This window comes from Carex rostrata, chromosome 7, assembly GCF_964058835.1.
Source record: "Carex rostrata chromosome 7, lpCarRost1.2, whole genome shotgun sequence".
NCBI classification, from domain to species: Eukaryota; Viridiplantae; Streptophyta; class Magnoliopsida; order Poales; family Cyperaceae; genus Carex; species Carex rostrata.
In genome coordinates, this window is record NC_135924.1 from 2920328 (window position 1) to 2948001 (window position 27674).

Here is a 27674-nt window from a genome sequence, read left to right on the forward strand (position 1 = left end):
TTTGAAAGTTTCAAAATCATTTAGTACAAGGTCAAGTGGTTCAAAAATATGATGAAAAATGAATACATAAAACAACTTATAAAATAAGTTGTAAAAGTTTAGTTTTTTAATTACCAATTGATCTTGCACTGAATGAATTCAAAACTTTCTAAATTTTGCATGTATGCATCACTCATGAAGTAAATTAATGGATTTCAATGGTTTGAATTAATCATTTGAAGCTAATATGATATTTTGAAGTTGTGCTCACCAACTAGGTGTCAACAGGTACGGTAAGGATCGGGTGGAAGCATTTTCATATACTTGTACCAGTTACAAATTATTCTTACCCATACCCTACCCTTATCCGCAACGAATTAGCTTCTTCGTACCCTACTCTTACCCATTATTATTGTCAGATAACGAAACGGTAGCAGATATATAACGGATAATGCTATTATAATAAAAAATTATTATTTACTAAATAATACATTAAAACACATTCATTTCAAAAATATATAAAGTTCTAAATTTTATTGGTATTTGCCCAAATTTATTTACGTGTTTGCGTAACACAATTATCAAGAATAGTTGGAGAGTTAATATCAGTATATATATAATATATATAATTTTTATAATTAACAGGTACAGAATAATAAGTTTTACTTAGTTTAGATAATGAATTTTTTTACCCATACCCTTACCCGTACCCGATAAGATTACGGATAAATAATCTTATCCATATCCATCTTATCGAATACGGTACGGGTCAAATAAATGGATAGAAAGGTGCCATTAATATCCCTATCACCAACCCCTTTTGATGAGCACATCACAATCTAACTTTGCTCTTCATCTTATACTAAAAAGGAGATGAAAATGAGTTACTATGTTCGAAAGAGAAACTCAAAAGCATATATCACAGATAGGCACACATTAATTAACAAATCAAATTAATTAAGAAGTATATTTTTTATGAGTTATTGGGAAACCACTAACAAATGCATTGACAAAAAAAACAAAAGCAAAAAAAAGTTATTTACAAGTTCTTATTTTGGTTAATCCTCACTCCTAGCTACTTAAGAAGTTCTAAAGGACCCTTTTCTACATAAATTTTTCTAGAGAGAGAGAGCTTCTTTCACTAGGCAGTACTAGTACCAACACAAAAAGAAATATAGAAAGCAAGGAGGGAAACCAATGGAGAAAGATTCTGCATCCATAGACGGTACCAGTACTGGCACGAACATCCTATTGCGCATCGATCGAAAGCAATTAATCATCACACTCTTTCTGCTGGTAACCCTTGTCATTGCCTTCTTTCAAATCCCACACCCCTACAACCCCTACAACCCCTCTCTCTTTCCCTCTCCTGCTTCTAAATCATACCTCTCCTGCTCCAATCCTGAAAATTGCACAACCAACACTACACGACCAGTTCCAAGTGACAACCCAAATAAGAGAGAATTCAAGCCGTATGGAAATGCGGCTGCATTGTTTGTTCAGATGGGGGCGTACCGAGGTGGGCCCTACACACATAGTTCGAAAAATCGGCCGATTCAACTCGGAATCGGACTGGACCGATCCGATTTTTGCCCGATTCTCAAGTTGGTGCGATTTTTTTCAAAAAAAGCGGATGAACAGTGAAAAAATCGGCCGATTTTCCGATTTTCTGGCCGATTTATACCGATTCAAGCCGATTTAAAGAATTATTTTTTTCAATGTCACTAACCTGTGCCGATTCAAGGCGGACGAGAAAGAGGAAATCGGGTCTATGCGATTCTCGGGTCTGTGCGCCTATGCCATTTGAGTGAAAGACGGACGAGACAGAGGAAATCGCGTGCGCCGGTGCCAGTCAGCGGAAGAGAAACAGAGAAAGGGAGTCTCGAGGAAAGGAGAAAGAGATGGAACGGGAAGAGGAAAAGAGAAGAAAGGAAGAGAAATGGGCTGTGGGGTCCGCTGTCAGTGGAACAGAAGAGGAGAGGGAATGGAGGGGAATGTGATGGACCCGAAAATTCCATTCAATTGGGTTAATTCAGCACATGAATTCAAATCACAGCTTTGAGATCTGTGCTAGCTGTGATCCGACGGAATAAGAAAGGTTTTGAAAGAAATCAATATATATATTTGAGTGTGGAGTGTGGATCCGAACCCTTCAATTAAATTTGATTAATTTCATTTCTTCTTCAAGACTTTGAGATTTGTACGGCTGGTATTTGATTGATTAATATACTTCCTAAATTCTAAATTGTCATGTAGCACTTCAAATTTAGCTAGCTAAGAATCAACGAATCTATTTATTTATTCTTAATTAACATAATTTTTTTATAAATTGTTTTTATCAATTTTTCCTACTTTTTAGCTACAAAACAAGGCTTCTGCCAAAAAAACCCGATTTACCGATCCGATTTTCCGATTTCGGCCGATTTATCCGATTCTAACTAGGCGGTCAAAAATCCGATTCCGATTCCGATTCCGATTTTTTGAACTATGCCTACACATTTGCTGTAATCGGACTCGCCTCAAAACCAATCCATGTTTATGGAAAACCACGGTATACTGTTTTATTTTATCTGTTGTTTAAATTTTTTTAAGGTATTATGTTGGTTTTTGAAAAAGCAGATAACTTAGAGCAAGCATTTAAAGTAGAAAACAATAAAATTAGTAAATAACAATTTCTTCATCATCTTAGAGTGATTTGATTTAACTAAGTAAATAAATAAACTAATAGTGGTTAACCATACCAAATTTAGTGTCTCCATGGCTATAAACAATGCTAATTAATATTTAAACTTTGCTTTTGAACCTGCAGGTACAGGTGTCGATGGATTTCAAATTCAAATTCGACAAACAATATTAGTTCCAAGGCATACTGGATGCTGCCAGCACTAGTGGAAAAACAGGAATCAGGATCGGCTTATCTGGATCGGGTGTACTAACCAACCGATACTAATACTTACCTGAATCGGTTCTATCACTAAAACCGATACTAAAAGCTAATGAAAGCACAGCACATGCACTATCAGCATCGGTTCTAATATTAAAACCGATGCTGATACTATCAACATCGGTTCTAAGTTTAGAACCGATTCTGATTATAAAGTATCAGCATCGGTTCTAAGCTTAGAACCGATGCTGATAGTATCAGCATCGGTTTTAATATTAGAACCGATTCTGATTGTAAAGTATCAGCATCGGTTCTAAGCTTAGAACCGATGCTGATACTATCAGCATCGGTTTTAAGCTTAGAACCGATGCTGATAGTTCATATTTAGCTTTATCCCGAAGTCTGATTCTTCACAGAATCATTTTTCTTTCTTCTTCCTCCATTGCTTGGCGCAGCAGCTATCTTACTGGGCATTGATCAGCTATCTCACTCTTCGTTCTCAGGTTCATTAATTGATTAATCATCTCTTTTCTCAAGTTTGATGTTAGATCTAGCACAATTTAGGTTCTAATTCGGCCCATTTTATAAACCCTAATCTATCTTTTAGGTTTTAATACATTTTTATATTTTAAGCTTTTCTTTATATGTGAAGATGAGCAAATTCATGATATATATGAATTTTTGATATAACTATATTTGCACATGCATGCTATATTTGAGCTTTTGATATATACCAATATATACCCTAGCATGCATCATATATATGTTATATAGTATTTGGCTAATATGCTATGGGTTGCATAGAGGCCTCCCGTGCTACGGCTCAATATTTGAGTTTTCAAAATACTCACGGTCGATCCGAACCGTTTATCTTGTTCTCCGTATTAATATGTGTTTGGAGACCAAATTTGACATTTTTTGGAAATTGTTTACTATTTTTTTATGGTCCAGATTTGTATGAAAAACAACGATTTTCAATAAATCTAAAAAAATAGTTAAAAATTTCCAAAAAATGTAAAATTTGGTCTCCAAACACATATTAATACGGAGAACAAGATAAACGGTTCGGATCGACCGTGAGTATTTTGAAAACTCAAATATTGAGCCGTAGCACGGGAGGCCTCTATGCAACCCATATATAGCATCGTAGTTAAGTCCATGTTATATATATATACATCTCTTATTTAGGTTCCGATGGTTTAATTTTGTAGTTTGGCTATTATTGAGAGATTTGGTGCAGCGATCTTCATCTCACTCGGTACGGCATCTAAAAAAGTTGTAAGTACCACATAAAACTCATGTTTAATTAGTTTTGTGCATAAATGTGTATTTCGATAGCTAGACTAAATAGATTTGTAGTAAGTATGTAGCTAGAGTATTGTCTTGAGAGCCAAAACCGCATGATTAATGCCTTTAAGTCATGATACCCGTTCAAAATTAATCCATTAGGGATTAATTTTGAATAGTCCCCGTTTTGGGACTGCTCTTTGAATACTTTGTCTCAATTAGGATGTGACCACTTGTTAGTCGTGTTTTAGTATTTAAGAAAATTTCGGCAGCATTTCTCCTTATTAGTTCCCCGAATACTCGGGGAACTAAGGGGAAATGCTGCCGAAATTTTCTTAAATACTAAAACACGACTAACAAGTGGTCACTACTGAGACGAAGTATTCAAAGAGTGGGATAGGATGGTAACCAGGCCCCATGTAAGCCTTACTGTGAATATAATTTAGTACCCCAAGCTTGTTATAAATTAATTGTGTTCTACTATAATTGCAGATGGACCGCAGTTGGATGTACGAAGCATCACGTCTATCGGATGAATATACGACAGGTGTCGAGGAATTTATCAGAGTTGCTATGGAAGATATGGCGAATAAGGGGAGTACAATGATGTCGTGTCCTTGTCGTGATTGTAACAATGGTCAAAAATTTTCCAACTCGAACCAAGTGAGGAGCCATTTAATCCGTCGTGGATTCAAGCAAGGATATAAGTGTTGGATATGACATGGTGAGAGTTTTCCAACCGACATAGGTACTGGTACTGAGCATCAGGAATACCATACCGTTGGGGATGAGGGGAATGACTTACGGGGATTGGAAACCGACGTAGGTACTCGTACTGAGCAACAGGAGTATCATACCGAAGAAAATGATGATATAGTGGTAGATAAATGTGATAATTTTGATCAAATGTTACGTGATATAGAAGAGGATTTTGATAATGATAAGCAGTATTGTTTGTTTGAGAATTTGTACGAAGATTCTAATAAGGAATTGTATCCTGGTTGTTCTAAATTTTCAAAATTGAAAGGTGTATTAAAATTGTATAACCTTAAAGCATCTAACGGTTGGAGTGATAGAAGTTTTACTGAGCTATTACAAACTTTAAAAGAAATGCTTCCGGAAGGAAACGAGATACCACCCAATATTTACGAAGCGAAGAAAATATTGTGCCCAGTTGATTTGGGAGTTCAAAGAATACACGCGTGCCCAAATGATTGTATATTATATCGAAATGAGTATGAAGACCTTCACGAGTGTCCAAAATGTGGTGCATCACGTTACAAACCAAAGCAGATTGCCAGTGATAAAAGTGATGATTGTAAACCGAATAAAGGACCTCCTGCAAAAGCATTGTGGTACCTCCCCGTAAAACCGAGATTCAAACGTTTGTTCTCAAATGCTAAAGATGCAAAATTACTGCGTTGGCATGCCGAAAACCGGAAGAAAGACGGGAAATTACGGCACCCCGCTGATTCTCCCCAGTGGAGGAATATTGACAGAGAGTTTTCTGAATTCGGACGTGACCCTAGAAATCTAAAGCTTGGGCTGAGTGCAGATGGAATAAATCCGCACAGTAGCATGAGCAGCAAGCATAGCAGTTGGCCGGTTTTATTGTGCATTTATAATCTTCCGCCTTGGTTATGTATGAAGCGCAAATACATCATGTTGACCTTGCTCATATCAGGACCCAAACAGCCCGGGAACGATATAGATGTATATCTAGCGCCATTGATTGAGGATTTAAAAGAATTATGGCAACCCGGAGTGCAAATGTATGATGCATACAGCAAGGAGAAATTCACTTTACGGGCCATGCTTTTCTGCACCATTAATGATTTTCCGGCTTATGGAAATTTGTCGGGTTATAGTGTCAAAGGAGAGAAAGCGTGCCCTGTTTGCCTGGATGATACAGTCGATGTGTGGCTACCCAACTCCTCTAAAAATGTGTACATGGGTCATCGTAGATTTCTTCCTGCCAACCACGCACACCGAAAGAGAAAAAAAGAATTCAATGGAAAGACCGAGAATACCAGAGCAAATTACCCGTTGACCGGTAAGCAAGTTTATTCGCGAGTAAAAGATTTGAAAGTTCAATTGGGTAAATTTAAAAAGAAGGTGGTGAGAAAGAAAGGGGCTCCGAAAATATGTTGGAAGAAGAGGTCAATATTCTGGGATTTACCATACTGGGAGCACTTAGAGGTTCGACACTGTCTCGATGTGATGCATGTGGTTAAAAACGTGTGTGATAGCATAGTTGGAACATTATTGAATATTCCGGGTAAAACTAAGGACGGTATCAATGCTCGGAAAGACATGCAATTCTTGAACATAAGGCCAGATCTACAACCAGCAGAGAAGGAAAGAGAAAAAGGAAAAACTTGTACATATCTAAAACCCGCAATGCATACGCTATCGAAAGCAGAGAAAAAAAGCTTACTGGAATGCCTTCATGGTGTCAAAGTTCCATCTGGATATTCTTCGAATTTTAAAAACCTAGTTTCACTGGATGATTTAAAATTGACAGGAATGAAGTCTCACGACTGTCATGTTTTAATGACACAGCTTCTTCCTGTTGCAATTCGGGGCATATTGCCAAAGTGTGTTAGGCAGACCATTACGAAGCTTTGCTTTTTCTTTAACGCCATCTGTTGCAAAGTAAATGATCCTGATACGCTAGATGCTCTGCAGAAGGAGGTTGTTGTCACTCTTTGTCATCTTGAAATGTATTTTCCGCCGTCTTTTTTTGACATCATGGTTCATTTAATCGTTCACCTAATTAGAGAAATTAAGATGTGTGGACCTGTTTTCTTGCGGTACATGTATCCGTTCGAGAGATACATGGGATTGTTAAAGGGATATGTCAGGAACCGATATCGGCCTGAGGGCAGCATCGTAAGAGCTTACACTGCCGAAGAGGTTATTGAGTTTTGTACTAATTATATGGATGATGTCAAAGCCATCGGCATCCCTAAGTCTCGGCACGAGGGTAGGCTTCACGGGGTAGGAACAATCGGTGCGAAATTATTCGTGCCTGATAGTACAACAATGTCATTAGCACATTTTCATGTTTTGCAACACCTCACTGACGTTCATCTTTTTTGGGACGAGCATATGACTCTTTTGCGGCAACAGAATCCTAAGAAATCTAATAAGTGGTTAATCGGCGAACACAATAAAACGTTTGAAAGATGGTTTACACGTAGAGTCATGCAAGCTCCGGAGGGAGAAAACATTAAAGAAATTGTCAAATTGTTGGCTCTTGGTCCAGTTCATGTCGTGAGGACCTTCCAAGGATATGACATTAACGGGTACACATTTTACACAAGAAATCAAGATGCAAAGAGTACCGTACAAAACAGTGGAGTGACGTTAGTAGCTGTTTCGAGTGATTTGTCAGATCCTAAAGGTGCCGGACCATCGCATGCATCGATGTCATATTACGGGTTTATTGAAGAAATTTGGGAGCTCGATTACATAAGATTTAATATCCCGTTATTTATGTGTAAATGGGTCGATAACCGTAGGGGGGTTAAAGTCGACGAAGATGGTTTTATTCTGGTGGATTTCAGTAAAGCTGGATATAAGGATGATCCATTTATACTTGCAAGACAAGCCACGCAAGTGTTCTACGTAACTGATCCCGCCGATCGTTCAAGACATGTTGTCCTCTCTGGTAAAAGACGTATAATCGGGATTGATAATGTGGAAGACGAAGAAGCGTACGATCATTTTGATGAGATACCACCGTTTTCTACTGGCATGGCATCTCTACCGGGCGCTGAGGATAATGAAACAGGTCACATGCGCATCGATCATGATGAAGGAGAATGGGTTGAAGAAGTTTCCATTGGCAAGTCATAATGTTGGTATGTCATATATTTAATATTGGTATGTCAAAAAATATTAAAATGTGAGTTAATAATCTTTAATATTGCTGACAAAAAGGTACGGGTTTTTTTTTTCAGAATGCACTGAAACACCCGACGATGAGAAGCATGCAAGTTATTCTTCAACACTTCTTGTAGCTTATTTTTTTTCATGTTATATGTAATTTATTAGCTTATTTTTAAATTTTTAATGTTTGTATTTTAGTAGCTTATTTTATTTTTATTTTATAAGTAATTTTTAAAATACAAAAATATTAAATAACACATAAACATGCTTTTTTTATATTTTAAAATAACATACACATACAAAAATATAAAATAACACATAAACGTGCTTTTTTTATATTTTAAAATAACATACACATACAAAAATGATGAATAGCATAACACATAAACATGTTTTTTTTATATTTTAAAATAACATACACATTAAAAAATATAAAATAACACATAAAAATCCTTTTTTAAAATTTTAAAATACAAAAATATAAAATAACACAATAACATGTTTTTTTTATACAAAAATATAAAATAACACAATTTTAAATGAATAGCACTATCAGCATCGGTTCCTAGCTTAAGAACCGATGCTGATAACTATCAGCATCGGTTCTTAAGCTAGGAACCGATGCTGATAGTACTCCGCATTATTTTAAATAAATACCACTATCAGCATCGGTTTCTAGTTTAAGAACCGATGCTGATAACTATCAGCATCGGTTCCTAGCTTAAGAACCGATGCGGATAACTATCAGCATCGGTTCTTAAGCTAGGAACCGATGCTGATAGGCTTCCCTCTCCAACCGGCGCCTCTATATTCTTTAAAACTTACTCATTTTTCAAAACCTCAAAACCTCAAAATTAAACCGTGCTGACCTAGCCTTGCTCCTCCTCCGCTGTGACCTAGCCGTGCTCCTTCTCCTCCGCCGTGGCCTAGCCGTGCTCCTTCTCCTCCGCCGTAACCTTCCTTAGCCTCACTCGGCCTCCTCCGCCTCCTCCTTCCTTAGCCGTGACCTCCTTCTCTAGCTGCTTCCTTGGCCGTGACCCCTCTCTCTCCTTCTCCTCCGTTGGCTCTTCTCCTCCGTCGACTCTGTTGGCTTGTGACCTCCGTCGGCTCGTTTGCTCCGCCTCCCTCTCCCTCTCAAATCGGGTAATTAATTGAATTGTTACATTAATTGAATAAGTAATTGTTTTAGTTAACTAGTTAATTACCAAACCGAAATGTATATGATGAATGTATATGATGGTTTAGGGTATATTAGATTCGGGTATATGATTGTGAATATATATGATGAATGTATATGATGGTTTAGGGTATATTAGATTCGGGTATATGCTTGTGAATGTATGTATGTTAGATTGTGAATAATTACCAAACCGAAATGATTGTGAATGTATGTATGTTAGATTGTGAATAATTACCAAACCGAAATGATTGTGAATGTATGTATGTTAGATTAATTCGGGTATATTCTTGTGATAGTACTTGCATAATTTGTATGTATATGATGGTTTAGGGTTTAGGGTTTGCAAATTTAATTCTTGTGAAACTTGTATATGCTTATAGATTCGGGTATATGCTTAAATAATTGTGAATGTGTGTATGCTTAAATAATTGTGATACTTGGGTAAATTCTTGAAATTGTTTAGAAATTCTTGAAATTCTTGAAATTGTTTAGAAATTCTTGAAATTCTTGAAATTGTTTAGAAATTCTTGAAATTGTTTAGAAATTCTTGAAATTCTTGAAATTGTTTAGAAATTCTTGAAATTGTTGAAATTGTTTAGAAATTCTTGAAATTCTTGAAATTCCATAGAAATTCTTGAAATTGTTTAGAAATGTTGAATTAGTTGTTTAAGAATTGTTTAGAGATTCATACAAATGTTGAATTTGTATGAACATATATATTCTTGTGATACTTGGGTAAATTATATTCTTGTGATACTTTGGTAAATTATATGAAGGTGATACTTGTTTGAAATTGTTAGATATTGAGTTTAGAAACTCGAATTTTTTGTCATATTGAAATTGCAATTTTTGATACTTGTTATATTGTTAACCTATTTGCAAATTCAGATATGGAAAGCAATAGTCAGACAGCCTCGGCTAAGAAACGAGGAAGAGGGCCTAATGCAATCAAGGAGAAGTTTAACGAGAAAGGGAAAGAGCTGGAACTTGACAAGTTTCACAGGCCGGTTGTTACTACGGATACAACGTCTTTTCCAACGGAATTCGGTATATTGGTGAGAATGAATATTCCTATAAGTTTCGTATTGTGGAAAGATGTTCCAGAAGAGAACAAGCGGAAAATATGGGAAACACTGAAGGTAAATAACGTAGTACTAAGTTCACAAGCTTTCATTTGATATTAACTAACTCTAAATTTTGATTTCTATTTGTTTGGCAGCTGAGATGGGGTATAAAAGAGGAAGAAAAAGTGAGGAACTATTATTATCAGAAGATGGCTACTTATCACCGGAGGTGGCGAACCGAGATGACTAAAGTGTGGCGCGCGGGTGAGACTCCCGATTTTGCCAAGCAAAATATGGAAGAAAAAGACTGGGAGGTATTTGTCAAGTATCGAGAGACGGAGGAGTTTGAGGTATGTTTATTTCTGCGGATCACCTACCTTATCTCTAAGTAAGAATTCAAATACTCTTATAATTAAGGCCTACAATGATTGTCTTGACATATTAATTGTAGACTGCTAGCAAAATTGGAAAGGAGAATCAGGCCAAAAACGAGTATCCGCATTTCTTAGGATCTAGAGGTTACATGAGCGAGGGTTTTCGGAGTAGGCTTACAGATGCTATGCAGACGATTGCAGACGAGAAAACATCTAGTGATCCGTCTTCCCAAGGCTCAACAAGTGCATTGAAACCAGAAGAGGTCCTTGATATGTCGATTGAGCATAGGCACGTCACCTGGAGACTAGGAAGACAAAAGCTCGATAAGGAGACCAAGGAACGCTTTTATCCAGAAACATACGTACCGATCATCGAGAAGATTGTAAGAATTTTAGATATTGTTATTCATTGAAAACGCTACTTTACTTTATTAGTTTATTGTAAGAATTTTAGATATTGTCATTCATTGAAACCTCTACGTTAATTTATTAGTTTATAACATGTTGTCATTCCAGGAAGAACAAGAGGCGGCTCTGAAAAAAGGCTTGTTGGCCGTCGAACGATACGACGATGTTCTCGGAAAATCTCTGCCAAATCCGGAACATCCTGGGAGGGTGAGAGGAGTGGGAGGTTTGGTTCCTATCAGGAAAACATACGAGAAGAGCTCAATAAGGAGGAGACGCGCTCCCTCGAGTTCCGAAGCAAAAATGAGGGAAGAACTGAGGGAAGAAATGGAGGACAAAGTAAGAGAAATAGAGGTGAGACTAGAAGCAAAAATGAGGGAAGAAATGAAGTCTCAACTTGCACTTTTGGTTCAGCAGTCAATGGGCCAACAAGTTCAGACGTTTACCCCAACAGTCCTTCAGAGCAGCAGCCAGTCAGTCAAACCAATTGCAGATCTTTCCGGGTATACTGAGGTAATGCAAATTCAAATTCAATAATATTCAAATTTCACCATTTATTTTCCATTACATGTTGTACTGTTCATACGTTTTAGTTTATTCGAGTAAATACATATATCTGAACAGGAGGCAGAAATAAGCTGCAAACTCCAGGCAGCTATCAATGGGAACACTGTTACAGTAGCCGTGGGGACAATTCATGTTCCAGTTGCACCCGGTGGAACAATTCACGGCAGACCGATGCCGCTCGACCATGCAAGAGTGTTGGTGGATGGTATTTTCGATGCGGACTTCATAAATCACCCATTACCTGTACCAAATGGCGAGCAGGAAACCCTAAAGGATGCCCTCGGCAGTTTCACTGCATGGCCGATGTCCATGATAGCGATAGGTTCAGCTGAGGTATATTATTATTACAAGTTCTTATACTTCCGAATTAGTATCTATGTGATAGAGTTATAGATGATTTTGGATTTTACTTCAATTTATTATGAAATTTTGCAGGAACCACGCAAAGAAATGATTATTCCTGGAGGTCCGAAAGCAACGAGTCACTGCAAGGCATTTGATGGTATCAATTTTGACAAGCTGGGACAGACATTCAAGCATATTCGTGATCGGTTTTCGGAGCTAGATGGCAGCCCAATCGAAATCGATTCCCCAGCTGATCTTTTATGTTCAGATGACTCCATATGCGTCTATGCAGATGATTATGCGGCCTTGCTTTCACCACGGGAGTGGCTCACTGTACCAGTCGTTCAGATCTGGATGCTGTGAGTTAATATTCGTAATAATTGTAGAATTTAGTACTTTTAATTCAAATTTCACAAAATTGATATCACCTCTATATCTTTATTTTGTAGGTATTGGCACAAATACCTCAAGGAGGAATATCCCGATGAGCAGATTGGTTTCATGGACCCCAATCGAACGAATGCCAACCTGATGAATGATGACCGAGGACGTGTTCTTCAATACATAGGGAAAGCACTCCGAGAAAATCAGGACAAGAGATTAATCTTCATACCATACCATCAGATGTTAGTGTTACATATATATATATTCTAATTTTATTATATTTCTTTCAATTCATATAAATTGAATAATATGACATGCTACAAACCTAACATGCAGAAATCATTGGATATTGGTCGTGCTTATGCCAAGAGAACGTGCATTGTACGTGTACGATTCCGATAAGAAAGGTAAAAGAATGCTGATGATCAGTGCTGCTATCGAGGAGTAAGTGTCTTTCCTAAATTTTACGTTTTTTAAGAATACTAATGATTTTATTATTATATTATCATTTCAAAAATGTATCGTAAGTACTGATTGTTCAATGTTTTCATATTTCAACAGCGCCTTCATAAAGGAAATGGGTGCTTCTTTAACAGTTCATAACGATTGCAAGGTAAAAATTCATATTGCGATATAATTATAATGAATATACATATAAGCCATTTGTATGCTCGTAATACAAACATTTTTTTGTTTGAAACTTGTTATGTAGTGCCCACAACAACCAGCCAGCTGGGAATGTGCATATTATACCATGTTGCTCATGCAAGACATAATAAACCACTGTCTCGATGTTTTTCCGCAATTGAAGGTATATATGCATTTATAAATTTTTCAAAAATAAGAATTGTTGCTTCAAATATAATAAAATACACAATTTAATTGTATATATATGCTCTTCACAAATTCTAAAAATGCAGGATATTCCCGCTAAATATACGTTACAACGCTTGGCCGACTTTCGCCAAATGTGGGCCAAAGCCTTGCTGAAAGAAATTAAGACGAGAGGAAGTTAGGAACATGAATTTTTTGTAATAAGTTAGGATGTGTATGATATATAATTAATTTATGATGTGTTTTATTGATAATTAATTTAGGATGTGTTTTATTGAAAATTAATTTAGAATGTGTTTTATTGATAATTTAGGATTTGTGATAATTTCAAATTTCGGCCAGCTAAATAAATATGGAAGCTGGTCATTTAATAAAAAATATTTTTTAAAAATTCAATTGAGTATCAGCATCGGTTCTTACTTAAGAACCGATGCTGATAGTGATTTTCTTAATTAAAATAAAAATCAGTATCGGTTTTTCAGTCAGAACCGATGCTGATACTCTATTTTCTGAATTTAAAAAATATAATTTGAAATATACATCTGTATCGGTTGTACAGTAGAACCGATGCTGATAGTTTTTCCTGAATTTTAAAAATTCTATTTACAAAATCTATCTGCATCGGTTGTTAATTAGAACCGATGCAGATAGGTACTAATCTGCATCGGTTGTTAATTAGAACCGATGCAGATTAGTACCTATCTGCATCGGTTGTTAATTAGAACCGATGCAGATTGGTACCTATCTGCATCGGTTGTAACAACCGATACAGATTTGTTTGGTATCTGTGTCGCCCTCATCAGGATCGGTTGTGAACCGATACTGATATCTGTATATAACCGATACTGATTCTATTTTTTCCAATAGTGCAGATTGGGGATACGGCCGTGTGTACACAGTTGTAATTGTGAATTGCACCTTCTATGAGATACCTAATTTTGACAATAAAGGAGGGAAATTAATACTGCATGCATATTATTCTAGATCCTCAAAAAGAAACGAGAGAATTGTTGCATTAGAAGGTATATATAACCTTCATCCCTTTGATTAAATGCTGCTTAAAACATCAATCAAAATATATATAATATTTTTGAATGTTGAAATATATGACAGAAGCACCAGGTTCCTATGACGAGGCAAAATTCAAACCTCCATTTCCATACGAGTACTTGTATTGCGGATCATCTCTGTATGGCAACGTGAGTGCATCACGCATACGCGAGTGGATGGCATACCATGCGCATTTTTTCGGTCCGAGATCTCATTTTGTGTTTCATGATGCTGGTGGGGTCACCCCTCCGGTACAAGCTGCTCTGGACCCATGGATACGAGCTGGACGAGTAACACTGCAAGATATAAGAGGCCAAGCCGAGTACGATGGATATTACTACAACCAATTCCTCGTTGTCAATGATTGCTTGCACAGGTAAAGCATAGATTCTCATGAATGGCCATTCGTATGTTGTACGTGATCACCTCCGACAAAAATAATACAACACTATACAGTCTAATCATGGCACAAGACATGACATGTGATCACGTGACGTGACCACATACATTTTTCATAAATTTTTTCACATTTTTTGACTTTTTTTTTATTGTTTCCTGCCTTAAACAAACTTAAAATAAAAAATAGTTAATATGATCAATCACATCACATTTTATCATGACATGTGTGAACACAACATGACTATCGTGCTGTGATCATTTCTCAAAGTTTGATCACAGTACAACATGTTACATGAAAATTTGACTTGGTCAAGATATAAAATGGCACGTGACTAATCACAACATGACGCAACTAGGAGTTATATTTGGTCTCTTTAACGTGTTAAATGTAAGTTGTTCAGATTTTGATGGAGAAACTAAAGTAATTTTTCTCTTCTAATAGGTACCGGCATGCAGCGAACTGGACATTTTATTTCGACGTGGATGAGTACATATACTTGCCGGAAGGTCGTACTTTGGAGGGGGTGCTTGCCGAGTTGTTGCCTTATACTCAATTTACAATCGAACAAAACCCCATGTCTAGCAAGCTATGCGTGCTTGATCCCAATGAGGATTATTCCAAGTATATGTTTATACAAACTCTCTTTAATTATCATCATTTATTAAAACATTTTCCATGAAAGTTGTTAGTTAATTGCATAATCAGAGGCAGAACTACAAATATAATATTGGGGGGGGGGGGGGGGGGGGGGGGGGGGGGTGGTGGTGGTGTTGGAATTCGTATTGTATTCATTAACTCAGAATTTGAGTTAATGTAGAATGAATCCAGAACGTCCGATCTGTGTTGGCACAAATATTAAAGGGGCCTGCCCTTTCCGCCCTCTCTTCTCCATCTCTAATAAAAAAAATCATTTATGATCTATATATAGAGACATCCACATTAATTTTGACAATCCAACTAATTAATTATGAATATATCTATCTTTTAATTATTTTTTAATATCATAATATTTCCAATTTATGGAACTAGCTTGCATTGGTTGGACTGTCACATCAATGTTTTATACAAAGTTGCATTTAGTTCATTACTAATTGGATTAGTTCAACACAATAACACAAAAGAACTTTCTAACTTTTAATTTTTTCTTCTCATTCTAACTTCTCCATATGCCAAACAGTGAATGGGGTTTTGAGAAATTGGTTTATCGCGACTCAATTACCGGGATCCGTCGCGACCGCAAGTATGCGATCCAAGCTCAGAATACATATGCAACTGGAATACACATGTCACAAAATGTCATAGGAAATACCACACACAAGACGGAACACTTAATACGGTACTACCACTACCACGGCTCCATTAATGTATTTGGCGAGCCATGCCAAGAATATAGACCTATACCGTCTGATGGCAATGCCACATGGTTCGAAGAAATACCTTATGTCTATGATGATGGCATGAGAAAATTGGCCCCCACAATCAAACGGTTTGAACGAGAGATGATCGGGCCAGTTTGGCTCCCGCCTCAAACTTAACCTAATTTAGCTTGGTGGTCTTGAAGTCTAATCTATATAATTAATGTAGTAGCGAATATAAGTTGAAATACATTCCTTGAAGTTGTAACAGAGAGAGCTAGGTGTTGTACTTGAAAATTCATAGTTGTTAAATTATTAATATATTTGTTTACTTTTTTTTAGTTTACACTGATTTCATATGTATAAAATTGTTTGCCAGTATTTATTGTACTTTATTCTGAGATGGTCAGCTAGAACATATATAATTTTGTTTGATATGCTTACATTACATGGATTTTCAAAACATGATGTCAATTTGAGCTGAATTAAGATTTTTCTTTTGGGGTCATGCAATAATGACAGAGGTTTCCTCTTCAAAGTGAGAACTTGAAAATATTTTCTATATTTAAACAAGGAAAACTGGAAATTGTGTGTTAATCTCAATAAGAGAATTAAAAATTGTTATACACGGGAAAAAGAAAACTTGAAATGTTGAGTGTTGAGGGTTAATTTTCACATATGCCTAAAGAATATACGATAATTTATGCATTTTGCATATTAAAAATATCTGGGCTTTTATTTTAGAAATAGTAGGGACATTGAATAATTTATCAGCTATATATGTTTCATTTAGGGCTTATGATGTTTAAGTTAACATGTCTCTTATTTGAAAGCAAAATCAAATAGTCAACTTGAATATATAATTAATTATTCATGTCATTTAATAATTTTGGAATAACAGTAATTTGACTGTGTTATTGGCATATTTAACTACTTCCAGTCAGATGTACTTTTCAAGCTAGCTAATTATGATAATTAGTTTCTTTTAATTAGTAATGTAATTCATGTTCTTATATGTTATTATATATAGAAGGTTGATCACCGGAAAGCAAACTAAAAACTGATAAATATGCGGTTTAGCAAAACATCCATGTCAAAAATAATATATAACTAATGACAGCGCATACTCTAATCCAATCCAAATCAGTATATATAACTACCTACTGTCTTATTCATAACATATAACATCCAATTTAACCATTGGTTTTTTTTTTTTAAGGTTCAATTTAACCATTTGTTGTCCAAAAATAACAACAGTAGTAAGCATACATGAGGAGAAACTTCATTTAGAAGAAACTAAATAATCTAGAAATAAGTTCCTGAGGGAGACATATCATCGGCGGATGTGGCGGTTTGTGGGTCCCATCAAATATGCAGTCTTAGTCTTAGGAGCTTTGCGTTCTCCGAAAATGTTCCAAACCCCTAACTTTTCATCTGCTGAGATTGATGCTACCATACACCCGTTCGGACTCTACAGTTTGCAAAGAATTACTAATTAGCATTAATTAATGATTTCAAAATTCAAAATATTTATCTAGGGACCAAACTCAATTTATGCAAGATGGTCGCATATATACCTCAGCCATGAAGAGAACATCGGAGGAATCCGGTGAGATCTCCGCTATTTTAACAATGGACGGGTATTTCCACAGTGTAAGTTTGTTATCTCCTCGCCAGTGTGAACTCAACAGTTGCTTCTCTTTTTTGTTCCACAACAAGGTGGAGACCTGAGACCAGGTACTGATGCTAGTAGGTTGCTCTGATATGGACACCAGGCGATAGCTTTAACTTGGTCTCTGGTTGAAGCGGTGCTATTGGGTACCGGTCGAGAGGTCCTGTATGTTAACATGGCCATCTTTTCCACCACTAGCAAGTTTTTCTTGACTCTGACCATTTCAGGTTGCACACCTCAGATGTGTGGTCACTGTAAGAGCTGACGACATGGTCCCACACTCTGACATCGTTAATGACGATTGTTCTGTCCCAGCCTCCAGTCGTGAGGAGATGGTTTTTCCATGCTAGGGAACCAACCCTGTGCCGGTGAATTCCTCTTAGAGTTCTCACCTGTTAACATATATATTGGTCAGGTTTAGTACGTAATAGATATCTTGCAAAGAAAATTCAAATGGTTTAATTTGAAGACAAGTAAACTTGATTAGAAAATATAATTTGATAAATATATATAGCTTCAACTTCAAGGAAATTAAGTCGATAACACGAACCTAGCATCCCATATCTGTACTTGAGATGAATCGAGACCAATGGTAATGTGGCGACCATCTGGGGCCCAGCTGATACTTGTAACTAAGCAATGCTCGTCATCCACCGTTATCAATTCAGAAGTAGAACCATTTGTCGCATTCCACAAGTGGACTGTTTCGCATAGTGCAATTGATACCACATTCGAACTTCCCCAATCGAGCACATTAATGTCATAGTCATGTCGCAGCTTTGGCAAGTAGATCTAGTACTTCTACCGGTGCCTAGCTTATTCATTAAGAAGGAAAATTAATTAGAAATTTCAGAAAAACTAAACTTAATCTTTCAAATAAATGAAAAAACATTTCTATGGTACCTTAGAGAAAGGAGCCATCAAAATTTCAAGAATTAAGGGGCTTGGAACTTGGAAGAAAAAGATGCATGTTTAACGTTGAATAAAATGAGAGAGAGAGACGCTCCTACAGCAGCTTACTTATTAGGAAACAATTGTTAAAAAAAGGAAACATCTTCTGTTCTATAATTAATTCATTTTTCGTTTTAAGGCCTTACTTTGTATATCTTAGAATTTGGGCCACTATGTATTTTTTCTTTGGGCCCAAATTGTAAAGATTTCATGTAAGTAAAGAGAGCATGGCCGTTTCCCGGTTCTTCATTTGGACACTAAAAATAGACTAGAAATTTTTGCAAGGGTCTCCAAAGATGACGACCATTAATTTTTTACGAGTAGAAGCAAAAAATAAATTTATAAATTAAAAAAAAATAGTTATTTGAGATTTATTAATTTTGCCAGAAAAGATATACATTTTATTTCTTGTGTATTATCCTTCAAGGATTTTAAGTTGGGCTGATGTGCATTGTATTTTTGGGCCACAAATTTCTAGGTTTTGGGATTTGTTCCTTTCTAAGGAAGTCGTGGCCCAAAACATGATGGGGCGCTAATGAAGGAAATGAAACCGGTTAGTGTAAGCCGTTTCACCGAATTGTGGGACCCAAAAAAGGGTTTTACCAAATTAATGAGGGGAAGCTATCTTCTTTAATAAATGCCAATGGAGTTGCATTTCAAAATGCAGCATCAAATTATGGATGACTTGTTTTACATATATAGAAGATAAAATATACTAAAACTTGCTAATAATTTTTGAACTATTTTTTATAAAATTAGCAAATTTGATTCGTATAATTCACAAGATATTTAAATTCATAATCAAATAACATATGCATGATTGATCATGTAAACTCTTGTTTCTCTCATGTATATCATATTTTGATGTGCATTTATGCATGCCTCTCTTTAATTATACACTTTAACAACTCAATTTTAAATATACAGTCTCATAGTATATATTGCCAAGAAGCATTCTCCACTCAGACGATTTAATTGAGTTAAGAAATTTAGAAATTCAGTTTTGGGCTCATCTTTTAAGAAAGAAGGCTTTTTTGTTTGAATAATTATTTCAGTATCCATACTACATATCCGTATTTAGAGAAATAATGTATTATGATCCTCACTAATTATATATATTGTGTCCACTAATTATTATTTAAAAAAAATATTATATAGTCTCAACTAATTATTATTCTAAAATCTCAGTAGCACCATTTCTTTATGTTCCACACTAATTATATAGTTTCCATTTTACAATCCTCGCACTCGTTCCTGCATCAATCTTTCTTCAACAAAAATAGTTGACTTCATAGGAATAAATACTTTAGTGCATAGATATAAATACTTTCAGTACTTAAATATTAATACTTTCAGTGTCATATGTAAAAAATACTTAGATATTTATACTTTTGTAGTTATAAATACTTAGAATATAAGATATTAATACTTAAAAAAATATTAATACTTTGATGCATAACTTGTTATGATTATCCCTTTTCAAGTTGTCCAATCATCCCCATGTCTGCCTTCCTTTAACAAAAATAGTTGATCTCATACGTATAAATATTTTAGTGTATAAGTCATAAGTATAAATACTTTCAATACTTAGATATTAATACTTTCAGTGTCATATGTAAAAAATATTTGCAAGTATAGATATAAATACTTGTACGGCGAGGATAAACACTTGTACAACGACAAGTCTGAAGGTACGTTATCATGGATCTCATTTGAAAGAAAAAATTGTGTATGTATTAATAATTTAGAAAAAAAAAATTAAAATTGTGGAGATTTTGCAGTCCTTGCAGGAAGTTATCTTTCTGCATTTAATTTTCGATGGTCCCTCCACGGGTACAGTACAAGTACTATTATCTTCGCGCTACAGTACCCGCATAATAAATAATTGTTCACCTCATAACTATAAATACTTCTGTACTTAGATATAAATACTTCTGTGTATAGGTATTAATACTTTAGAAAAAAAAATCGAATTGTGGAGTTTTTGAGATCCCCACAAGAAAATATTTTTTCCCATTTAATTTTCGGTGACTCCTCTACAGATTCAGTGTGGGTACTGTAGCGCGGGTACTATTACCAGCTCCCTTTTTCTAATTAAGATACAAAATGTAATATACAAATTAAATGTATCATGTGAAAGCTTTAAAATTTTATTTTTGTTCAAGTCCAAAATAATGTTTTAAAATTTTATGAGAGAAATAAAATCAGAAAAATATCCAATATTTTAAAATAATGTTACGAACGTTGACAATATCATTGACAACTCACCCTCCCCCCACCCCCAAATGTGATAAAAATAACAAAACCCAGAATGTAAAAAGTAAAAAGAAGAAAAAAAAAACATATTGTTACCGTTCTCTACTGCTGATAATGCCAGCAATAGAAGTACGCCTAGAATAAAAAAAATAATAAAAAAAAAACTAAGGACATGTTTGAAAAAATATTATGTAGAACTGGATCCCTTATAAATATATGAGGAGTGTTCAAATGCCTCTATTGTTTGTATCTTCAACATACCTTTATTTTTAAAACTTAAATAACTCAAAATTTAAAATTTAAAAGTGAAAAAAAAATGGTTAGATATGATATACATTATTTTATCTATACACATATAATAAAATTATGACATTTCAACTTTGCTTTAGTTGTCATCAAGATCTTGTAAAAAATACATTAATGTGAATAATTTCTAGACATTGAATTTTCACTTATTGATTCACATAAAAACAAAATTAAAATATGATATTTTTTTATGATCGAGCACATAAAGAGAATAACATTGATCACATCTGATTGTTTTATTTTGATATTTATAATTTAAATTTTAAGTTATTAACATTTTGAAAATAAAAATATAATAAAAATATAAAAATAAAGACATTTAAACCCTCTTCTATCTCTATATATAATATATATGGACAGTGATAACAATCCCCGCAGCTTTATCCCCGCATTTATCCCAGCAGATACTGCCAAAAAAAACATGGGGGGACCGCTCAATCATTAATGAGCGTTTAAAAAACTGCGGGTAATTAACTTGAAGCATTAAAGTATTTACCTTGAATTTGTCAGGTATTAAACCCTATGCAGTGATCTCTATTTATGAAAGAATAAATCAATCCATTAATTGTCCCCGCATAAAATTTCTTTTTTTTTTTGAATCGTCCCCGCACAACTGGGGACCATTAAACATGGGGGGACCGCTCAATCATTAATGAGCGTTTAAAAAACTGTTAGTATTTAACTTGAAGCATCAAAGTATTTAACTTGAATTTATCAGGTATTAAACCCTATGCAATGATCTCTATTTATGAAAGAATAAATCAATCCATTAATTATTCCCGCACAAAATTTCTTTTTTTTTTGAATCGTCCCCGCACAACTGGAGACCATTAAATAAACAATCCTCTCACCCAATGATAAATACTCTGAGACATAATAATAAATATTTTATGTTACATGGGTAAATACTTGACATTATATGGATAAATACTTTATGTTACATGGATAAATATTTCTCAGACATACTTGCAACTTTCAGTAAAACATCAATGATAAATACTCTCATGCATAATGATAAATACTTTATGTTACATGGATAAATATTTTGTATTGCATAGATAAATACTTTTCAGACATAATTGCAACTTACAGTAAAACATCAATGATAAATACTTTTAGACATAATGATAAATACTCTATGTTACATGGATAAATACTCTATGTTACAAGGGTAAATACTTCTCAGAAATAATGATAAATACTTTTTTGAACATCAATTAACAGATAAGCATTTATTAACAGTGATTGTTATTAGATAACAGTATAATTAATGCGCAGATTGTTTTTAAAGCAATAATTAACGCGGGAATTGTTATTAGAGGAATGCATAATTAATGCGGGGATGAGAGTGGGGGGTTCCTATAATTAGTGGGGGATAAAAGGAAACTTTTAGGAAAATTAGTGGGGGGATATATGGCAGTTAAGGAAGAGAGAGAGTGCGGGGAAAATGGGGAGATGGGAGTGGGGGGTTTGTTATAATTATTCTTAAAAATGTTAAAAATTATTCACTCCTCCCTAACAGGCGACGCGCGTAACAAATAATCAATCAAACATGTACTAGATATTATTAACTAAGTTTGTTATTCAGGTGAGAAGCTAACTAGGAAAGAAAGAGACGAACGATACATGCCAATAGCAATCTGAGATTAATTAATAGAGACGCGTGGCACTCATGAGAGTAGACAATGCCAAACAGGCGACGTAACAAATAATCAATCAAATTTTAATAACTTAAAATTTAAAATTTAAATTATAAAAAAAACGTTGAATATGATTCATATTATTTTATCTATACACTTGTAATAGAATTATGACATTTCAACTTTATTTTAATTGTCATTAATAATTTATAAAAATGTACTAATGTGAATAATTTTAATGTGAATAATTTTAAGACGTTAATTTTTCAATTTATAAATTCACATTTTAACATTTATAATTTAAATTGAATTTATTAATATTTAAAAATAAAAATATAAAAAATAAAGACATGTAAACCCTTCTCTCTATATATATACACCTCTCTCTCTCTCTGTATATATATGTAGGTTAAAAATTATTTACTCCTGACAAATAATCAATCAAATAACATATCTACTAGATATTATTAACTAAGTTTGTTTTTCAGGTGAGAAGCTAACTAGGAAACAAAGAGACAAACGATACATGCCAATAGCAATCCAAGATTAATAAAATGGGATTGGATTTTGTTCAAAGAGCTTTAGACAGTCTCATCCAAAGCTAAGTTTAAACGTCTGATTTGCATTGGGATTCGTGCAAATATATTTAAAACATAATAAATTTAAATGGATGCTTGAATCTAAATATTTATACGAATTTTGAAGCAAATCGAACAGTTTAAGTCCGATTTTAGATGAGACTTTGTCCAAAGCGGTTTGGACAAAACCCTCATCCTAATAAAATAGAGATGCGTGGCTTTCAGAGTAGAGAATGCCAAATTAGAATGGCACCATCAAATGGGGTAAGATGTCACCTACTCATTTAATAGGGACAAGACCACAAAGATTCCCAAAAAAAAAGAAACTGTAGGGAGTACTAATTAAAATGAGCTTTTACTTTGTGTAGGGGCTTGTCACCGCTACAAAACAATTAAATACACATCACCAACACTTAGTCACCAACCATTGTTATAGTTATATTGACTAACCATTGTTATAGTTATATGTAATATATAGTCGGCGTATATATATATATCTTACCAACTGTTTGTATAATAGAAGGTGATAAGTGAACATTCACCAACAATTTTTCTTTTTTTAACTATATGAACCGTTGGTGACTATATAGTCATCAATCACCAATGGTTCATCAATATAATAATTAGCCAATGATGATTATCATTTATGAATATTAAATAGTTGAATGGTTTGATCAACAATTTTTATCTAAAAAAGTTTATTGATGATAATTTAATTTTTAAAATTGCTGTTTTCAATGATTAAGTTTTTCAGGGTGGTGATATTAAAACAACTTAATTTTATATTGACACAGCATCATCAAAATATTTTACTATATAGACAATTTTATCATTTATTAAGTGTTTCCTTTAAAAACTAATTCTCTCTCATATATTAGCATATAATTGTTTTAAAATATGTTCCTTAAAAGTTACAATAAAATATGTTTATAAACTTTATGTTATCATATAATAAGTATTCATTATTTATTTTAATCAAATGTTTAAGATTTTTTGAGAAAATTACAACAGTGAATTGATTTTATTATATTATTAAAATTTATAAACATTGTATATATCGATTTATTTTATACGGCTTCACAACATTTTTTTTTAACAATCTACTATAAAAAAATTGTCTATTAACATTTTATCTTCTTTTTTTACGCAATAACACTAAGAAAACAACATTATTATTTATATAAAAAAACATATTGAATGCAAATTATCATGAATAATTTGACATTCAACTTATAATTAAAATAATAACTTAAAAGTACAGCAAAAGACTACAAACTAACAAATTTATTTGGTCACAATCCGCAAATTGTTAGCATACATAGCCTTTAGCACCATATAAATTATGAACAACAAGAAGTATATCATCACGATTTTCAAACTTCAAATTAAGAAGATGATTGCTTTCATTTGCATAATTCAAAACTTGATTTTCAAGGTTTTCTTCTGATAAGTTAGGGGATTGATAGATCTATTCAATTAACAAATATAAATTAATTACAAAACATCAATAAAAAAATTGCTAACAATTTTAATTAAAATAGACTAATAGATTATAAGTATCAAACTAAAGAAGAAAAATAAATTAAAAAATTAAAAAAAACTATTTGAGTTGGAATATATCATATATTAAAGCAAGTGTATCTTAATATAAAAATAAATAAATTTACAAAAAAGTTAAATACGTACCATGAGTCATGAGAAAAAGGAAAGATCAACAAATTTATGTAGCTTTTGATTTTACATGAATGCAAAATATAAAAAAAGGGAAAAAAAATCTAGTAATTATGGAAACTAAATAATTTAATGATCACTATATTAATTACATTATGAACAAAATGGTAGTTAGAGAAATATTTAATGAGGGTTAAAATTGTTCATACATTAAATTTGTGTTAATATAAACATGTGTAGTGTCGATATGCCTATCCAGTTTTTCACTTTTTATTAAAATTAGCAATTTTAAAACTGGTTTAATAAATAGTAAAAGAAATTTCAAAAAATGTAAAATTTAGTCTCCAAACACAGTTTAATATAGATATCACATCTAACGGTTTTGATCGACTATTTGGAGTTTAAAAATCGGAAGACCAATTAGTTAATTACACTATAGCTCCGGAACAAATATTTTGATATTAGCCAATCTCTCTCTATAGAGAGAGATACAATTCATTATTTTATTTAATTAATACGAGACTAACTATAGTTAAAAAGATTGTACAAAGAATGAAAAAGAAGTGCTACCAAGCTCCACTTTTAAAGGATGTAATTCACAAAAAAGTTAAGAATAACTTATTAACTAACAACTCCTAATTCCAAGGATGCATTAAGAAGTGAGGTAGCAAAGAGGAATTATAAAACACGGAACACTCTAATGCAAATGAAAACAAAACAAAATAATTATTTTCTAATCGAAATACAATTCCCATTCTTTCTGAATTCTAGGAGAAGATCATCTATCTAAGAAAAAACTCGAATACAAAGAGTACGAGCAAAGAAAGCAAATAGGACTCACACAGATGGGTTAGATTGAAATAAGCATGGACCCAATTAAAGAGGGTGTCTTTATTCTCTTTCTCACAGATCTTCTTAAAGGAAGACCATCAATGATGCAAGAGTCTTAGGCTGAGAAAGAAGCATTCGTGTATGTCTGTGTGTGTATGTAGACATACAATACATATATGTATACATATGTAAATGTACAGACACACACACATGCCAGTATGAGAACAGATAACATCGTAGCCCTTTTATAAAAAAAAACCAGAAAAAAAAATGCTAATAACAGTGCATCTGTGGCTAAAAACAAACCCCCAGAGATATAACAAAAAACCCCATATATATGTACCAAAATCAGGGGGATAACAGTGGAGAAAAAATATACAAAGAACCAACAATAACTGCTAGCAAATCCAGAATCACGACTCAGGCACCCATTGCAAACGTAGGATAGGCGAAACCTTCAGCACTGAAGACTGCATCATTTTGGCAAAACACGCCAGTTTGTCTGCCTCAGAATTGTACTGGCGCGATATATGCTGAGACATCGAAACTGTTTGAAACTCCTAAGATAATGCCATAGGTTCATAACCTCCGTGTAGGCCCGCCAAATAAAATTACAGAACCTAACGGAAATTTGTAAAATTATATATATATTGTAAATTTGTAGAAATACCCAACACAAGGGGGTTATTCTAACGAATTCGATCCATTACAATGACAAACGCCATGACCAATTTGCAATCAAATCCGGGCTGGATAACAAGAGTAAAGACATCATCTCCTAGTAACACGGATGTTTGCCGGGTTGTTTTTCGTGAAATATGCGCAACCTCATCCCCTCTGTTGTCGTAAATTTTACTACTACTTTTCTCGTAGCCGCAGTCATCAATTCTAAAAGTTGGCATTAGTCTCGACTTGTTATTTATATCGGCCAAGTTTCTTAGCGAAACTTCTGCTTTATCAGCGTTATGAAGCATTGAGTATCGATTCATTGAGAATAATTTTGAGTCTGGTTCTTCAACTTCGTACGCATTCCATCTGTCATGCAAGCTAAACATCTGCATGCCACAATATATGATTAGCTTGGTATATATATATACACACACACTACAAGAATCTACTACTATCCGCGTGAGGGTTAGAAGTGAGTATTACTCAGAATAAGCCGACATGAATTGTTATTTCTGGGGTATCTGGAGTATGTGCGATGATACTGATTACCTTCGCAGATAATCACAGATTCTTGCAGACATACATAGATTTATAAATTTTTAATTTTCTTGAAAATAAAATAGATATATATATACCTGAGGACGTAAATAGAGGAGAGGGTTTCCATCTCCATCCATGAGCACCACCTCTTTGGTTAAGCACTTTTGCCTTCTGGAGTAGTTATCAACACGAAAAACTAACTGGCCGGACTCGTCATACACCGAGAAACCATCGGTTCCTTGAAACCCCATGCTCGACTTTTGCCAAACCGTAAACACACTCGGTTTTTCGTCGACATTTTTGGGGCTGATCCCTGTCTCTGTGTGCTGCACTTGTATCTCACTCATCATTTATTTGTAGCTAGACTTTAGTGGAGAAGTGACAGTAACAGGGTGGAAGACATAAATTGGGAATTTGGGATGGATCGTTTAAGGAATGGTGACCAATGTATTATTGGATCTATATGTATTTATTATACAAGGTCCTACTTGCTCAACAATTTTGTCTGTAGCATTTAATTTAAACTAATCAAATTCATGGCATCATTAGTAGACTTTA

The 27674-nt window shown here is 34.1% G+C and overlaps 2 protein-coding genes and 1 pseudogene across 2 annotated transcripts; 1 reads left to right on the forward strand and 2 right to left on the reverse strand.

The window, feature by feature from the left end:
* The first annotated feature begins 900 nt into the window (after window positions 1–900).
* LOC144556653 (galactan beta-1,4-galactosyltransferase GALS1-like) lies at window positions 901–16182 on the forward strand. Its single transcript, XM_078305041.1, has 7 exons — window positions 901–1504; window positions 2470–2530; window positions 2789–2857; window positions 14065–14219; window positions 14311–14623; window positions 15089–15268; window positions 15825–16182. The coding sequence occupies exons 1-7, from the start codon at window positions 1177–1179 to the stop codon at window positions 16180–16182; spliced, it is 1464 nt and encodes a 487-aa protein (XP_078161167.1). The 5' UTR covers window positions 901–1176.
* A 1153-nt stretch (window positions 16183–17335) lies between these two features.
* On the reverse strand, window positions 17336–18595 carry LOC144556654 (cell division cycle 20.2, cofactor of APC complex-like; annotated as a pseudogene).
* Window positions 18596–26591: 7996 nt separating this feature from the next.
* LOC144557627 (protein LURP-one-related 8-like) lies at window positions 26592–27646 on the reverse strand. The gene is made up of 2 exons (XM_078306224.1): window positions 27212–27646; window positions 26592–26962 (listed from the first exon to the last, which is right to left on the reverse strand). The coding sequence occupies exons 1-2, from the start codon at window positions 27464–27466 to the stop codon at window positions 26597–26599; spliced, it is 621 nt and encodes a 206-aa protein (XP_078162350.1). The 5' UTR covers window positions 27467–27646; the 3' UTR covers window positions 26592–26596.
* Between the last annotated feature and the right edge of the window lie 28 nt (window positions 27647–27674).

Coding starts and splice junctions, on each gene's coding strand:
- LOC144556653 (XM_078305041.1), top strand. CDS start 1,177: ATGGAGAAAGATTCTGCATCCATAGACGGTACCAGTACTGGCACGAAC. Junction 2,858..14,064: donor TCCAAGGCATACTGGATGCT/GCCAGCACTAGT, acceptor TTTTTCCAATAG/TGCAGATTGGGGATACGGCC. Junction 14,624..15,088: donor GTCAATGATTGCTTGCACAG/GTAAAGCATAGA, acceptor CTCTTCTAATAG/GTACCGGCATGCAGCGAACT.
- LOC144557627 (XM_078306224.1), bottom strand. CDS start 27,466: ATGATGAGTGAGATACAAGTGCAGCACACAGAGACAGGGATCAGCCCC. Junction 26,963..27,211: donor TCCTCTATTTACGTCCTCAG/GTATATATATAT, acceptor TGTGGCATGCAG/ATGTTTAGCTTGCATGACAG.